At 48.0% G+C, this 16,850-nt stretch overlaps 1 protein-coding gene across 7 annotated transcripts in view; it reads right to left on the bottom strand.

Annotated features, from left to right (window-relative positions):
- Positions 1 to 16,850, bottom strand: part of CUNH2orf76 (chromosome unknown C2orf76 homolog) — a 69,727-nt gene that overhangs the window by 30,264 nt on the left and 22,613 nt on the right. For all 7 annotated transcript variants that reach the window (XM_031380730.1, XM_031380725.1, XM_031380746.1 and 4 more), the window contains exon 2: positions 8,028 to 8,176. In XM_031380730.1, coding sequence (XP_031236590.1) covers positions 8,028 to 8,160 — 133 coding nt within the window. In that variant the 5' untranslated portion in view covers positions 8,161 to 8,176. The remainder of the gene's footprint in view (positions 1 to 8,027; positions 8,177 to 16,850) is intronic.

The raw sequence follows: 16,850 nt of genomic DNA, 5'->3' as shown, positions 1-16,850 counted from the left end.
CGGGAGGGTCCCCGGGGTACTGGCGAGCCAGCACTGGGGAAGAGCGGGAGGGTCCCCGGGGTACTGGCAAGCCAGCACTGGGGAAGAGCAGGAGGGTCCCTGGGGTACTGGCGAGCCAGCACTGGGGAAGAGCAGGAGGGTCCCCGGGGTACTGGCGAGCCAGCACTGGGGAAGAGCAGGAGGGTCCCTGGGGTACTGGCGAGCTAGCCTAGCCTGGCCACTGAGCTCTAAGCCAACCAAGGACAGACCCGTATCTCAAACAAACAAAGCAGAAAGAGGGTAGAGAGCTGGAGAGCTGGCTCAGTGGTTAAGTACACATACTGCTCTTGTAGAGGATCAAGGTTCAGTTCTCAGTACCCACACTAGGTGGCTCGTAACTGCCTGTAACCCTGGTTCCAGAGATCCAACACCGTCTGGTCTCCATGGGCAACTGCTACACATGATGGACATAAACACACATACACATAATAAATAATTCTTAAAAAAAAACAAAAACAAAAACAAGGTGGATATCCAAGGGTGACTTCTGACAGCCACATGCCTATATACATACATAAACACATGCCAACATGGACAGCCACACACATACCAAATAAAGGAAAAAACTTATGACAAGGACGCTGCAGCACCCCCTCAGACTGCTTCAAAAGCAGCATCACCAGGAGTAATCTGATGTGAAGTCACTCAGAACCCAAAGGCTGGACAAAGCCATTATGGTTCATCACGGTTCGTCACAGAGAATGATCTAGCATTTACAAGTAGGATTTGACATCTTAAAAAATACCAGATGCTTCTAAATCAAATGAGATGAAATCTCATCTCATCTCTATGATTGGTTGAGTCTATTACAGAAAACTGGTCATTTATAGAAGGAAATGTATCATGGTATTTAAATAATCAAAATATATGATTAAGTGCTTAGGAGGCTGAGGCAGGACCACCTGGTCAAGGTCAGCCCTGGCTACTTGGTGAGATCCTGTTGTGGTCTGAATATATGTAAACACTTGGTCCCCAGCTGGTGGGGGAGGCTATAGGAGCTTTAGGAGGTGGGGTTGCTAGAGAAAGTGGGCCATTAGGAGTAGACCTTGACAGCAAGTACTAATGTGCTGAGTCATCTCACTGGCCTGACCTTCCTGAGTCAGGTCCCTCCCTCATCAGCCTGGAGCCCATGAGGCAGGCTCTGCTGGCTGGCCAGAGAGCCCCAGGAATCCTCCAGCTTCTGTCTCCTCCACTCTGAGATTACAAATGTATACCACCACCGCCAGCTTCTTCAGCCGAGTGCTAGGGCCTGATCTCAGATTGTCAGCTTGCACACCAAAGCCCTTAGCAATTAAACCATTGCTGCTACTCGATTCCAGCCCGGACTTCTTCATATCTTTGTTTTTCCTTTCTTCACATTTAAAATGGGGATACTACCAATTCCTGCTCGAACGGGAGGCTAAAAGGAAGAGAGGAGACAATCTGGCTAGGATTCTTGACCTACAGGTGAGGCTAACCCAGCCCCTGGCCTACAGGTGAGGCTAACCCAGCCCCTGGCCTACAGGTGAGGCTAACCCAGCCCCTGACCTACAGGTGAAGCTAACCCAGCCCCTGGCCTACAGGTGAGGCTAACCCAGCCCCTGGCCTACAGGTGAGGCTAACCTAGCCCCTGGCCTACAGGTGAGGCTAACCCAGCCCCTGGCCTACAGGTGAGGCTAACCCAGCCCCTGGCCTACAGGTGAGGCTAACCCAGCCCCTGACCTACGGGTGAGGCTAACCCACGTTACGACTATCCTAAAATTCTTCAGTATCAACCTAGATGACCCTTTTTATGAATTGGTGGGGCCACATAATTGCATTTATGGATTTTATGTGCTCATGTGCATGCCAACCTGCCTGGGCTCGTACACGCAAATGTGTGTACCACAGTGTATACATATAAATTGCAAATATGTGGCCCACCAGCCAGAGTTCTCCAGAACCTTGGACCAGATGACAGTTTTAGACACAGAGCCTACAACTCAAGAGTCTATGCCCTAAAGCTCACTTGTTTTTCAATTGTTTGTTTGTTTGTTTGTTTTTGATACCAAGTCTCTGTGATGCAAACTCCCTCAGTAGCTGAGAATGACTTTGAACTCCTGACTCTCCTGCCCCACCTCCTGAGTGCTGAGACTACAGATGTGCACCATCCCCCACCTCCTGAGTGCTGGGATTACAGATGTGCACCATCCTGCTCAATTCATGCAGTGCTTAAGATGGAGCCCAGGACCTGAACATAGGTCAGTGCTCTAACAGCTGAGTAAAATCCTCACCACCCCCAAAGTTCACTTTCATAGCTGCGCTTACCCCTCATACCATACAGAAACAGGCAGCACTTAAGCCATTCCCCAGCAGGTGGGAGGTCAAGCAGGCAGGCCTGAGCAGGCAGCTCTGACGGGCACCACTGCTCTACAGGGGACAGCGGTGACCAATGGTTACTGTGAATGAATCATTCTGTGGTAAATGGGAAGCAAAGAACAGTGTGGCTGGGGAAACCACAACTTCCTGTGCCACCATAGCATAAGATTCACATATTATTCCTAAGGACTTTCAGAGGCACCCATTCTGCTGTGCCAAGAATATCACGGCTCTTGCTGCATTGATACCAAGCAATACTAGGACCCTCTAACGTGAACATTTGAAAATACAGGCTGGTGAGATGGCTTAACAGCACCGGCCACCGAGCCTGACACAAGTGCTTAATTTCTAGGACCCATTTGCAGAAGGGAAAAACTGACTTCCTATGCACACACGCATGCACACTTGCGTGTGTGTGTGTGCGCGTGTGCACACACACACACAAACAGAATAAATAAAATGTTGTAAGATATTAAAATAATTTGAAGATTCCTCTGTAGAAACCCATTTGTAGTTCAAAATCCTAATACACTGAGGAATAACTTTACAGAAGAAGGCCACTCTAATTGGCACCAGGGGTGACCAGAATATGGCAACCCCAATATGTCTACCTGGCACAAGGATTGTTTGAAGATAAAAGCCGATGTCTAGTGCTCTGCCCTCAACTCCCCTCCTCCAGCACAGAACCTTAGAGGCTGCTGTGCCTCCAATCAGTCTGCAGGGGGCATCAGAGTGCACCACACTGCAAAGCTTCAGCACCCAGGCCCTTCTCTGCTCCCCTTGTTCACAAGCTTCCAGCCCTTAGGGTCTGAAGACCTCTTCCTTGTCTGGGCGGTTCTTTTAGAAATATTCACCCCCTAGGTCTCCAACATATATGGCTGGTTTCTCTCTTGTTCACCTGCCCTTTCATCTGAGAACTTACAAGCTCAGATGAAGATGAGCTGGGGAGATGGCTCGGTGGGTAAAGCACTTGCTTGCCCTTGACATGCAAGTGTGAAGACTAGACTGAATCTCCAGTGCCTACAAAAAAGCCTGGCATGGCTGTGCATGCTCGTAATCCCAGAGCTACAGGCAGAGACAAGAAAATCACTGGGAGCTCACAAGACAGTTACAGAGCAGGAAACACAAGACACTCTGTCTCAGATAAGATGAAACTGACATGGGGTTGTCCTCTGACCTCCATATGAGCTCTGTGACACATGACTCTGTGTGTGTGTGTGTTTGTGTGTGTGCACATGCACGCATGCACACACATCATATGTGTATAGACTTTTTTAAGACCTTACGAGAAAGGAAAAGTTACTTTTACTTAGTATTAAATATCAAAATACCCCTAATAATTAAGAACACAGCAAGAAATAGTCAGTCTGTGATGGTGCACACCTTTAATCCCAGCACTTGAGAAGCAGAGGCAGGAGGATCTCTGAGTCTCAGGACAGCCTGATCTACAGAGTGAGTTCCAGAACAGCCAGGGCTACACAGAGAAACTCTGCCTCGAAAAACAAACAAACAAACAAAGAATATGGCAAGAAAATTTTATATTCTGTGTAAGCCAGAAGTTACTTTATGAATGATCATGGTCGTTAAAATGTTTTAAATAACCAAACAAGCAAAGGAAACCTGTTGCCAAGCCAAGCCCACTTATTTATCACTAAAAAAGAGAGCCCTCAGAATTAAGGAGGAAGAGCTGGAGCAAGGAGACAATTTAGTCATAGCTGGAGAGATGGCTAGACGGTTAAGAACATATGATGCTCTTGCAGAGGAACAAATTTCAGCTCCCAGGACCTGAATGGTAGCTTACAACTAACTGTTCATCACAGCAATTCCAGAGACTCTGGCGCCCTCTTCTGGCCTGCACTAGCACTACATGCATGTGGTAGAAACAGACACGCATATACAGTAAAATCAATAAATCTTTTAAAAACTACTTATTCGGGGCTGGAGAGATGGCTCAGTGGTTCAGAGCACTGAGAGCTCTTCCAAAGGTCCTGAGTTCAATTCCCAGCATCCACAGGGTGGCTCACAACCATCTGTAATGGGATCGGATGCCCTCTTCTGATGTGTCTGAAGACAGTGACAGTGTACTCATATACATAAAATAAATAAACTAATTCTTTAAAAAGAATCTATTTACTCTCCTAATAAATAGACCCTTTGAGTTCTGTAAAAAGAAAGAAAGAAAGAGAGAGAGAGGGGGAGAGAGAAAGAGAGAGAGAGAGAGAGAGAGAGAGAGAGAGAGAGAGAGAGAGAGAAAGAAAACTATTTATTCAAGATGCCCATAAAACCAGGAAGATAGGAGGCCGATGCCTTGGAAAATGACATCAACTTTTTGAATGATGTTCTATTGAGGTATTGTGTATCAGTGTAGACGTATGTGCCATAGCACACTTTTGGTGGCCAGAGTACAACCTATGGGAGCTGGCTCCCTCCTTGCCCCATGTGGATCCTCAGATCAAATGGGGGTCCTCAGGCTTGCTGCCGAGTGCTTTTATATGTTAAGCAATCTCCCTGGCCTGAAAAATACACCTTAACCCAGTGTAAATGAGGCAAGAGGAAAGAAGGGCTTAGGTCATGAATGCATGGGTGGCAGGGCACTCCTGTGCCCCTTTCCCATTGAATGGCCCGGGTTGTGAAACCTGCGGTCTCTACATGTGTAATCCTAACATCATGGTCTTCATTGCAATAAATATGTCACCTACAGGGTTCATGCTCAAGAGCAGCCTAATCAAGTTAAAAAAAAAGAGTAGGGAAAAATCATAATCATTTTAGTAAGTTTTAAAAATCATTTATGCGAGCCGGGCAGTGGTGACGCACGCCTTTGATCCCAGCGCTTGGGAGGCAGAGGCAGGCGGATTTCTGAGTTCAAGGCCAGCCTGGTCTACAGAGTGAATTCCAGGACAGCCAGGGCTATACAGAGAAACCCTGTCTCGAAAAACAAAACACAACAAAACAAAATCATTTATGTATATGTGTATGTGCCCCTCCTTGGCTGTGTATGCACAACATGCATGCAGTACCTACAGGGGCCCCAAAAGAGCCTCCATCTCCTGGAACTGTAGTTCCTCTTTCCAGTGTGGGGGGAACGAAACCCAGTCCTCACAAGAGCACCCCTAACCACTGAGCGCTTACCCAGCTCCTTAAGCAACTTTTGTGTTGCATTCATTTTGCCACCATCCTGGGGCAAACGTGGCCCTCAGGTCACAGGTTAGACACACCTGCTTGAAACCTGGAAAACTCCTGTCTCGACACCATTTGGCTTTGAAGAGAGAAGGAAAGATTGGGTAAGTTTCGTGAAAGCCATTATTTACTACCTCGCAAGAGCACATGAGTGACTGACGTATCTACACAATCTGACCCAAAGTTAGGGAGGCAAAGGGCATAGACAACATGACCGCAGAAAAACCCACATCTGTCACCTTGTTTAAGTCACCAAACAGACATCTACACAGACCCAAGAGAAAGGTGAGGGCATCAAACAAAAGTGGCTTCCAAGTCCCTGAAAGGTAACCTTGGCAACCTTCATCATTATGACACACTCAGCTTACATGTGCGTGTGTGCACACACACACACAAAGCACATGCACACTCACACACAGAGTTGGAGAGATGACTTTGTGGTTAAAACCCTTGCCACATAAATATGAGTCCCAGAGTTGGGTCCCGAGAACCCAGTGGGTGGGCGGGGAGGCTGCTTATAATTCGAACCTCAGAAGGCAGAGACAGGGTGCCCCTAGAGGAACTCAGCTAACAAAACCAGCCATGTCAGTGAGTTCACATATGCACACACGTACACATAGCCATGCACGCACACACGCACGCACGCACGCACGCATGCACAAAAATGTAAAAATAAGTAATTAAAAACTGTGCCATGTAGTCTATATCAACTTTACTTGACCTAGAGGAATCAAAGCATTTGCTGGCTGCTGTCTCTGATGCCTTGGGATGCTTCAGTGTGAAGAGCGACAAGGCCCTCTCCGTGTGAGGGCTGTGCGCTCAGGATGATAAACTAGCACCACCAGAGGACTTTCCTTCCTGGGCCAGGGAGACGCTCAGCTGGCAAAAGTGCCGGAGGTCAAGCCTGACGACCTGAGTCTGATCCCCAGGGAGAACTGGATCCTCCAAGGTGTTCTCTCACTTCCACGTGCACACTGTGACATAAGCACCTGCTACACATGCACATACTACACACACACACATCATGTGCACACACACAGTAAATATATATATGGAAAATGTAAAGAATGCCCCATCTCTGAGACCACGGAGATCAGAGCTTTCCTGATTTCTCCCGCTCCCTGCTTCCACAGCCACGCTCCCCAACAAGACTCAAATGCTGGAAAGAAGAGAGTGTCATTCGGTCTCCTACGATATAGACTCGCTGCAGGTAAATTTGACTTTCTTTGTGTGTGTGTGTGCATGTGTATGTAGGCATATGTGTGAGGAGACCAGAGGTCAAGGATGGATGTCTTCCTCAGTCTCTCTCCACTTTACTTTTAAGACAGGCTCTCCCACTGAACCTGGAGCTCGCCAACTTTGCAGACAGGTACAAGGAAGAAACATTAATCCTGAGTACTGTGTGTTCTGACAGGAGCGAGGCTTGTAACGACTCTAAGACCAGTTGGCCCGCAATAAGCTGGCAAAGCCATTAACCGTTTGGGCCAGGCTCAAGAGGGATGGCGAAGCCTGGGCATCTGGGTTGGGTACAGATGATTGATTGGTCAGTGTGGGCAAACTAGCAACAGTAGTTTCCTCCTCGCAGAAGCATATAGCCCGGGACTGCTCGCCTACAGAGAGCTTCTGCCCAGTCTAGCTAAGCCACCCCCACCCCACCCCCAATCCTGTGCTAAAGTTCCAGCCAGCAGAGGTAAACAGAGAATCTCACCTGATCCCAGCCTCACCGTGTGTCTGTGTGCCTACCCTTTTCTCTTAGTACCCCCTAACCAGGGTTCTAGGACCCAAGCTGTGTCGGATGTAGCAGACAGACTAGACAGTGAGCCCCGGGGATACTCCGTCTCCACCTCCCCAGCCCCCAGCGGGATTCCAGGTACACACCTCCATTCCTGTGTTACATGGGTTCTGGGGGATCAAACATGTGTCCTCCTCACACATGTGTGGCAAGTACTTGCCAGTCACCTCTCCTGTCCTAGACCTTAGTTTGTTTGAGGCTAAACATGATGGTAATAAACCCCCTGGGGGGGGGAGGGGTGTTCACAGTACTCACTGACAACTGGGGCAGGACTCAGGACACGGACACGGGCCAGCCCAGGACACAGGCCAGCCTAGCCTCTGCTAGCACCAGCTTCCAAAGTACTTCTGGCTGGGGGAAGAGCTTTGGAGATTTTTCTTAGTTGGTTTTGTTTTGTTTTGTTTTGTTTTTGAAGCATAAATATTTCTACGTGCCCAGAATTCACTATAAATCCACTATAAAATTCACTAGATATCCTAGGCTGGCCTAAAATTTGCTAAACAGCTCAAGCCAGCTTGAGGTCATGATTATCCTGGCTCCGTGTCCTGAGTGCTGGGAATACAGGTGTATACCACTAAGCCCGGCCTAACTTTGTGCTTTTCAAAGATTGTCATGAACATCATAGTAAGCTGTTCTCATTGTCAAAACATGAATGGAACAAAGCGGCTCTAATTTCTCATACCTTGCTTTAGGAATGTTATAAATTCCTTTACAGTTTGATGCAAGTTAACTCCATGGTAAACTACAGGTTTGAAATTTCGATGCTCAAATGAACGGATGAGGCGAACTGTGATGGTGGCTTCCTCCGCAGCCATGTGGATGGAGAGACACCTGTAGTAAGACATGGAGAGAGTGGGTTAAGACACTGCTGTTGTTGGAATCCAGATCCTCCGCACCCACACGGGAGCTGGACACACATGCTGACCTCAGCGCCCACATGGGAGCTGGACACACATGCTGACATCAGCGCCCACACAGGAGCTGGACACATATGCTGACGTCAGCACCCACACGGGAGCTAGACACACATGCTGACCTCAGCACCCATATGGGAGCTGGACACACATGCTGACCTCAGCGCCCACACGGGAGCTGGACACACATGCTGACCTCAGCGCCCACACGGGAGCTGGACACATATGCTGACGTCAGCACCCACACGGGAGCTAGACACACATGCTGACCTCGTTCCTGCCTTCCCAGCACCTGGGAGTCAGGGCCAGAGACTCCTAGAGCAATCTGGGTGGCAAGACTAGCGAGAATTGGGGCTCAGCCTCAATAATGAAGGGGAAAGCGACCGAGGAAGACACCCAGGGTCAACCTCAGGCCTCCAACATACACACACACACACACACACACACACACACACACACACACATATTAAAATGAATAAAATTCAAATAAAAGTGATTTCTTAGGTAATGGCAGGGGCTTTAATAACATTGGCAACATTCTGTGTCCTAAGGCAAGATATTAAGAATATGGAGAGTGTGCTATTTTTATGCCTTTCAATTTGTCCGAAATAGTCCATAACACAGAAATAAGTCATATAAACTTGGCTTAGAAAATCTCTCTGAATAACTGAGTGCTTGTCCGACTATTTTACTAAATTTGGGGAAAGATACAGCACATTAAGCGTAAAAAACCAGGGAGTTTACTATTGAATGCATCAAGTAATTTATAATTAAAATGAACATATTAGCTATAACAAAGCAGCTTCCATAAAACCTGAAATAGATTTTCCCCATAAAATAAAGGGTTCATCTAACCTTGTCTCATGGCTGATATGCCTACTAAATCCTTTAATAATTCCAATATTGGTTATTACAGCATTCCTCATTAACTCCTTTTAGAACTCTCCTCAGATAAACATAGTCCCAAAATCTACCGAACAACAGTTCAACAAACATCAACAAAATAAAAACTTTCAACTCGAGTTCAGAAAGAGCTGTGTGCAGCAGTGAGCATTGGAAATCCCAGGGCGGGAGAAGTAAGACAGGCAGATCACGGGATTGCTGGTGGACCAGCCTAGCTAACTGGTCAGCTCCAGATTCAGTGAGAGACCCTGTCTTAAAGAAGGAAGGAAGAGACCGACTGAGACAACGCCTGATGCTGACACTTCCACTTCCACAAGTATCCATACATGTGTACATACCCATGTGTCCCCCACAACACACACACACGAAATCTTAATTTGGCCAGCTGTTTATATAAAACAATGTATCTTCCAAGGGTTAACCCTATCAAGAAAATCACATTAAAATATTCTTTATCCATAATTCATAGGAATACTTTAATTTTTTAAATCGTGTGAGAATATGTGTTTGCTTATATGCATCTGTGTACCACCTGCCTGCCGGGTACCTCCGGAGGCCAGATGAGGGTGTCAGGTTTGCCTGGAAGCTGTGTGCTGTCCTGTAGGTTCTGGGAACTGAACACAGCCAGGTCCTCTGGAAGAGCTGCCAGCACTCCTAACCACTGTGCTACCTCTCCACCCCAATAATACTTTTTAAATTATCCTTTAAGATATTTTTAAGTGTTTGTGTGCATGCAGTACCCAAGGAGTCCAGTAGGGGGCACTGGATCCACGGGCCCTAGGCGGCTTAAAGTCACTAGCTGTAAGAACCTAACCGCCTGTACTCTGAAAGAGCAGCAAGCACTTGTAACCACTGAGCCATCTCTCCAGCCAGCTCTAACATATGTGGGTGTTTGAGGTTTTAGACACTGTGCAACGTAGACGGGGCTGGTCTCAGCCTCCAAAGTGGTAAAATCGAGTGCCGCCACACCCAGCTAGAAATAAGCTATTGATGGGAACCACATTTGGATAGATCCCAAAGGACTTAAATAGAGTAGGAAAAGAAACGAAAGAGGGAGGGAGGGGGAGGGAAGGAGGGAAAGAGGGGAGGGAGGAGGGAAGGAAGGTATCAATCACAACAGGTTACATCTGTATCATTCCCTTTGTCTTTCTTAAAATGAAACCACAGAAATCCGTGCTGTCATTCCCACCCACTCCCCTTCACTTAACAGTGTGATCCCTGCAACCACAACTGGCAGATCCAGAGACAGAGAGGGGAACCCGAACAACCGGGTGATGGAGACCTCAGGAGGCAAGAGAGTACCATAGAGAGGCAGCTTCAGGAAGAGAGCTCATTTAACTGGGGGAAACAAAGGCTAGTTAAACCTTTGGGAGGGTGAGGAGGGGTATGAGGGCATGTTTACATCATTGGCTGGGGTCAGGGTGCTGTGGATGCCTCATTTGCATGAGGAGGAATTCCAGGTGCTGCTGGACTCACATGACCACCTCTGGTGTGCGCAAAGGTGGAGGACGCAGGCCTGGAACAGGGGAGGGGTCCTACTCCCTCCTACCACTCTTTCGAGACTAGATGTCCAGGGGTGGACACGACTTGACCCCACTCCTGCTCCATGAATCCCCAGCCAAGGGAAAAAAAAAATTGGGTACTGGCAAAAGGGCATAAGGAATTTTGTTATCAAATATTCTAAATCTCTTTTGCATGATGGGGCACAGTCTCAGAACCCAGTATATCCTAGGACACCGATCTTCCACTGAACTCCTGAATGTTCTGTTTGTGTTCATGTATGCGTAAGTCACCGTTGCATGTATGTTGTATGTATGGGTAGAGGTCAGAGAACAATCTCACATGTTTCTCTGGCGCTATAGTAGTTTGAGTAGGAAAGCTCCCCACAGGCTCGTAGACTTGAATGCGTGGTCATTAGGGACTGACACTGTTATGAGGGGTGTTTTTGTTGGGATGGATGTGGCCTTGTTAGAGAAAGTATGTCGCTGGGGGTGGGCTTTGAGGTTCCAAATGCTCAAGCCAGGATCAGTCTCTCTCTCTTCCTGCAGGCACAAGCTGCCTCCCCAGCACCGTGTCTGCCCGCAATGTCATCACGGCTCCGCCATGCTGATAATGGACTAAACCTCTGAAACTGTAAGCCAGCCCCAATGAAATGCTTTCTTTTATACAGTTGCCATGGTCACAGTGTCTTTTCACAGCAACTGGACACTGACAAAGGCAGGTTTCTTCTACTTTTTGTTTGGGACACTGAATCTCACTGACCTGGAATCTTACCAAATAGGCCACATTAACTGGCCGTGAGCTTCCTGGGATCCGCCTGTCTCTGAATACAGCACCACTCCCAGCTTTTTAACCTGGGTCCTGGGGATTCAAACTCAGGGCCTCACGTTTACAAGGCAAGTGCTTCACCGACTGAGTCATCTCTCCAGCACATGTGTTTATTGCCATTACATGTGTTTGTTTGTTTACTGTGTGTGTGACTGGGGGACACTGTGCCATGCTACCCATGTGGAAGTCGAAGGACAACTGGTGGGACTCAGTCATCTCTTTCTTCCATGTGGCTCAAACTCAGTGTTTGCAGCAAGCACCTTATGTTGGGGTACACTGTGTGAAGGTGTGTCTGTATATTCGATTGTTACTTGTGTAGCAGAAGAGAGGTAAATGCCAGCAGGAACCTGGTATTGCCTTTCTGTGGCCCCATTAGCAAGCTTTCTCTTTTGGAAGTATTCATTCTGCCTCATCTGCCTAAGGCAACCTAGAATTGGATGTGATTGGCTGTACTAAGAAAAACACTGTGAAAAGAAATGAAAGCTGGCAGGAGATTCAGCCAGCTGACACAGAGGTGAATGGACTGACCAGAGTGGAGCAGAGAGATAGAACTAGACTCGTGGTTGGGCACAGTTAGTCAGGTTAAGTTTAAACTAGCTAGGGGACCTATCCTAGCTAAAGGCCTAAGCTATAAAATAATAAAAAGGCCTCTGTGTCGTTATTCATATCGCTGATGGGTCCACCGTAACTCCCATTGTACCATTACCCATTGACTCTCCAGCACATGCTCTGATTCTTGACTGCAATATTATGTATACTTATCTACACAGGTGATAAAACTGCTTAAAATAAATGCATACACACATAGATATGTTCACACTCACACACAAATTCATGTAAAACTCGTGAAATCTGACCTGAAAACCGAAACCATGGATTGTGCCAACAGCAGCTGTCTGGCCATGAAGCCAGATGATGCTCAGGCCAGGTACCACCAGGGTTATACTGGGTGAGAGAGACAAATACCCTTACCTGCATTACTTCTGAGGATCTTATCTAAAACTACAACTATTTCAAAATAAAAACATTTCTAAGAGTTGTCACTGAGACAAGTCTGATGGAAGTATGAGTGGAGGGAAACGCACCGAGATGGAGTATGAAAGCCATGACGTAAGAGACTGGCAGAGACCTTAGACTGTCGGAGACCCCAATGCAGCCCCCGGTTGACCACATCTAACTGTACTTGCCAATCATAAATACATCAAGTCCGGATCTTCAATGGATCTGCTCTGACATGGTGTGAAGTCAGGTCCAGTGACATCAGCTAAGGGCAGATTCTGAGTAAGTGAGTCTACTGAAAGAGCCACCTGTCTTCTCAGCAAACTCACACACACACACACACACACACACACACACACACACACACGCACGCACAACGGCAGCCAGGTATGCAACTGCATGAGCACACACATGCAGACAGACATCATACACCCAAAGTAAAAGTGCATTAAGAGTGACAGCCATGTATCTAGACTAGTTTGGTTCAGGCATGGGTGTGTCCCTTGAGGCTGCAGAAACTTGACTCCAGAACAGGGTACGGAAGGGCTGTGGGACCTTCAAAAGGTAGGCACCTCGTATGGAGATAGACCGCAGTTAGCAGAGCACATGGTCAGCATGGGGGGAGGGGCTGGGCTCAATTCCCAGCATCACATGTTTATACTATAGCTGCCCACCGAACCCTGGCAAATAAATCTATAGCATTCACCAGTTGTGGCACATGACTAGCAGGCATCTGACCCTGTTTGCATGGCACTGAAAGCCTCACCACTTGTGCCAGCCTGGGGGTCCTCACCCTAGCAACAGACGTCATGCATCCTTATAGCCACAATGACAGCTCATGCTCCCCACACTGTCACCAAGTTTGTGCCACACCCTTCCACTGTCCCTCTCTTTACCCTCCAACAATGGGACCACTCAAGAAGCAGGTCAGAGACACCCAACGGTGGGACAGCTCCGATGTCAGTGCCTCCTCCCTCCAGCTGAGCCTGGCCCTGTCTCTCCAGTTGGAAGCAGGTCAGAGACACCCAACGGCGGGACAGCTCCGATGTCAGTGCCTCCTCCCTCCAGCTGAGCCCAGCCCTGTCTCTCCCGTTGGAGGATTCACACAAGAAAGCACCCTCCATGCTTTCTTGCTTCCAGGTCCATCGACTTGGGCTACGTGAGGTATGCCAGGGGCATCAGGAAGGCTTGCTGGTGGACAGGAAGGGCTGAGGGTGACCTGCAGTCCTGCAATAGCATCCTAGGGCCTCAGGAGAGGTATGCAAGCTGAGAGTAGTGCACAGCCTGCCTGGCAGGCATAAGGCTGGATCCCGAGTATCCCAAAAGACATCAGAGAGGGAGAGAAGATAGGAGGGAAAGAGGAAGGAGAAAAGAAGGAAGGGGGTGGTCAAGGAAGGAAGGACACACAGGAGGGATGGATGGAAGGAAGGAGGAGAGGGAGGGAGGGAGGGAAGACAAGAGGGACATATGAAAGGAAGAGAGGAAGAAAGGGGAGAGGACAGGAGAGAAGGGAAGATGGAAGGAGATATAAAGAAAACCTTACTGTTTCCCAACCAAAAAACGACAACTCAATTTCTGTATTACACGCAGTTCAGCTGAACACAGACTGTGCACACCCTAATGTAGAGACCATTGGGTAGGGCTTTGAGAAGCGAGAGTACCTGGTGCTTAGAACGGTCTTTAATCTTGGGCATCTACAAAATCTGTTCTGGCTGGTGCCTGCTGCAGCGCCTGATTCCCAGGTAGCCACATCCCTGCAGCCCAGACACTCAACAACTCCTCAAAGACCCTCCCTGGGAGCCGAGGGCCACACTGGCCCAGGCTCACACATGTTTAGGGGCTCGGAGCCAGCAAGCAGGCTTACAGACTCCAGTTCCCAGATTGATAGAAATTCAAGAAGCAAGGAGAGTGAGTACAGGTGTGTGCAGGTCTCAAGGACTGTGCGTCTTCCCAGGCTGGCACCTTTCCACTTGGCAGAGTCCCCAGCCAAACAGCCAGGAACCCGACAAGGCTGGCTCCTGAGGCAAGGCAAGAGGCATAGCCTCATGTTCCCATAAACATGGAAAACACATGTTCACACAACACTGGGTTGTGGGCTCCATACTGATCTCTATCAGCTTAAGAAAACCATGTAACGGCAGTTGATTCTGGCTATTCACAGTAGTCTGCGTTTCCAAAGTTGGCTGTCAAAATTACCATCATGAACCACAGCTAAGACAAAGACAGGGTCGGGTAACTAGAAGCCTCTGGTCCTGGCAATTTTGTCAGTTGATCAAGATGTAAAACTGTCACGTTCTGTCTTGTACATTTGTAAAACTGAATTCACAGGTGACGACACTGTTTATAGAAAAAGCTGCCGACCACACTAGTTAGCTCTATAAGGAAGGAGCACTCAATGATTCAGAGCTACAACTGGGGGGGTGTATTTAGCAAAAGATGGAGCCAGGGGGATGGATCTGCTGGTTAAAGGCACCTGCTGTGAAAGTCTAACGACCCAAGATCAATTCTGGAAACTAAGTGCAGATGAAATCGATTCCACAAAGTTGTTCTCTGTCACACGCACACTGTAACACTTTCATGCCCCTCACACCCAATAATACTAACTTTTTAAAAACTAAAAAAAAGAAAAAAGTAAAAGATGGAAATGGGGAGATGGTTCCCTTGGTAAAGCGCTTGCCTCATAAGCACGAGAATCTACATAAAAAGACAGCACAGGGGCTGGTGAGACGGTTCCGCAAGTAGAAGCCCTCACCAATCACGCTGACCCAAGGAGGCCAGAAGAAAGATACCCAAGCACCTGGAGCAGGTGCCACGATGATGGGAAAGAGATGGAGTATGATATGTATGATAGAGAGGTGGGGAAGATGGAGAGAAAGCTAAGCAGAGGGGTTCAGTCACTATGAGAAAGGTGGGACTGGAGACTCGAAGGCAGTGAAGAACAGGCAGGTGTGAGGAGGCCATGGTTCAGTCCTGGTCTGGGCTGCCACTAAGGGCCATGTCTAGGTCGATGGTCTTGCTGAAGCTGGGGTCTGTGTTGTTGTCTGTGGCACAGGTTATCACCAAAGGCCAAGTGGATGCCCATGGTCTGGGCTGCCACAAGAGACCCCATGGATATCTGAGGGGCGTGCTGCTGCAGGGAGACATGCGGATCTGAGTGGCTGCCCTGCCACCTGAGATCATGGGGACATCTGGACCCATGCTGCTGCTGGGGGCCATGTCTAAATCCACGGTCCAACAGCAGCCAGGATCTGTGTTGATGTCCCCGGCCCGATGTTACCACCAAAGGCCATGCAGATGTTCCTGGTCTGGACTGCCTGAGACGTTGTGCTGACCTGGCCTCGCCCCTCACCTGCACAGCACAGCAGAGCTGACCCTGATGGTGAGAGATGAGGTGAGCCAGCCCCAGGGGCATGAGAGCAGGAGAGCTGAAGCAGGGGGTTAGGTAGCCAGGGCTTTGCTGGAGAGCTTGTCCTGGTAGTGAGGGCCAATGAGCTGGTGGGCTGATCTCCTAGCACCTCCCAGCCCCAGATCCAGGGCTTTCGGTTGTCCCACCCAACATCTACTCCATCTCTGACCTCCTGGAGCACGTGAAGGGGCCAGTTTGTAGGATCGCCATGGCACAGGGCAACAACAGAATATCCGAGCCTCATCCCAAGGAGGACCCAGTATAGATAGTGTAGCAGAAGCCAGAAGCCTTGAAACAGACCAACGACTCATCCCAATGATCATTTGCAGGTAAAGATGTGTGGACGAAGGGTATACTGTGGGGTACACTGTGACATACACAGCTTCCATGACAAGATTTGTTTTAATTCTATCTTATTCTATTTTTTTTAGGCAAAAGGCAGATACGAAGGGATGGGGAGATGAGTGGGATTGAGGAGCATGATGGGAAACTCACAAAGAATCAATCAACATTGTTTTTAAAAAGCCCTTACCCCTGAGTATGACAACGTCAGTTTTATTCTATGATCCCACACAGTAGAAGGAAAAGCCAACTCCTGCAAGTTGTATTCTGACCTTTATCATGTACTCCCAAAACACACAGATACACACACATGTACACACATACATGCATGTACATATACATACACACATACATACATACACACATATACACACATACATACATACACACATAATATACACACATACACACACACATGCACACACATACATATACACATATACATATACACACATATACAAACACACATACATACACACACATATACACACACATACATACACACATATACACACATACATATACACACATACATACATATACAAACACACACATATACACACACATACATACACACATATACAAACACACACACAATACACACAAACATACA

The sequence above is a fragment of the Mastomys coucha genome, unplaced genomic scaffold (assembly GCF_008632895.1).
Source record: "Mastomys coucha isolate ucsf_1 unplaced genomic scaffold, UCSF_Mcou_1 pScaffold1, whole genome shotgun sequence".
NCBI lineage: Eukaryota > Metazoa > Chordata > Mammalia > Rodentia > Muridae > Mastomys > Mastomys coucha.
The sequence above is the reverse complement of the archived record's forward strand: the minus strand, read 5'-3'. Positions and strand labels throughout refer to the sequence as shown.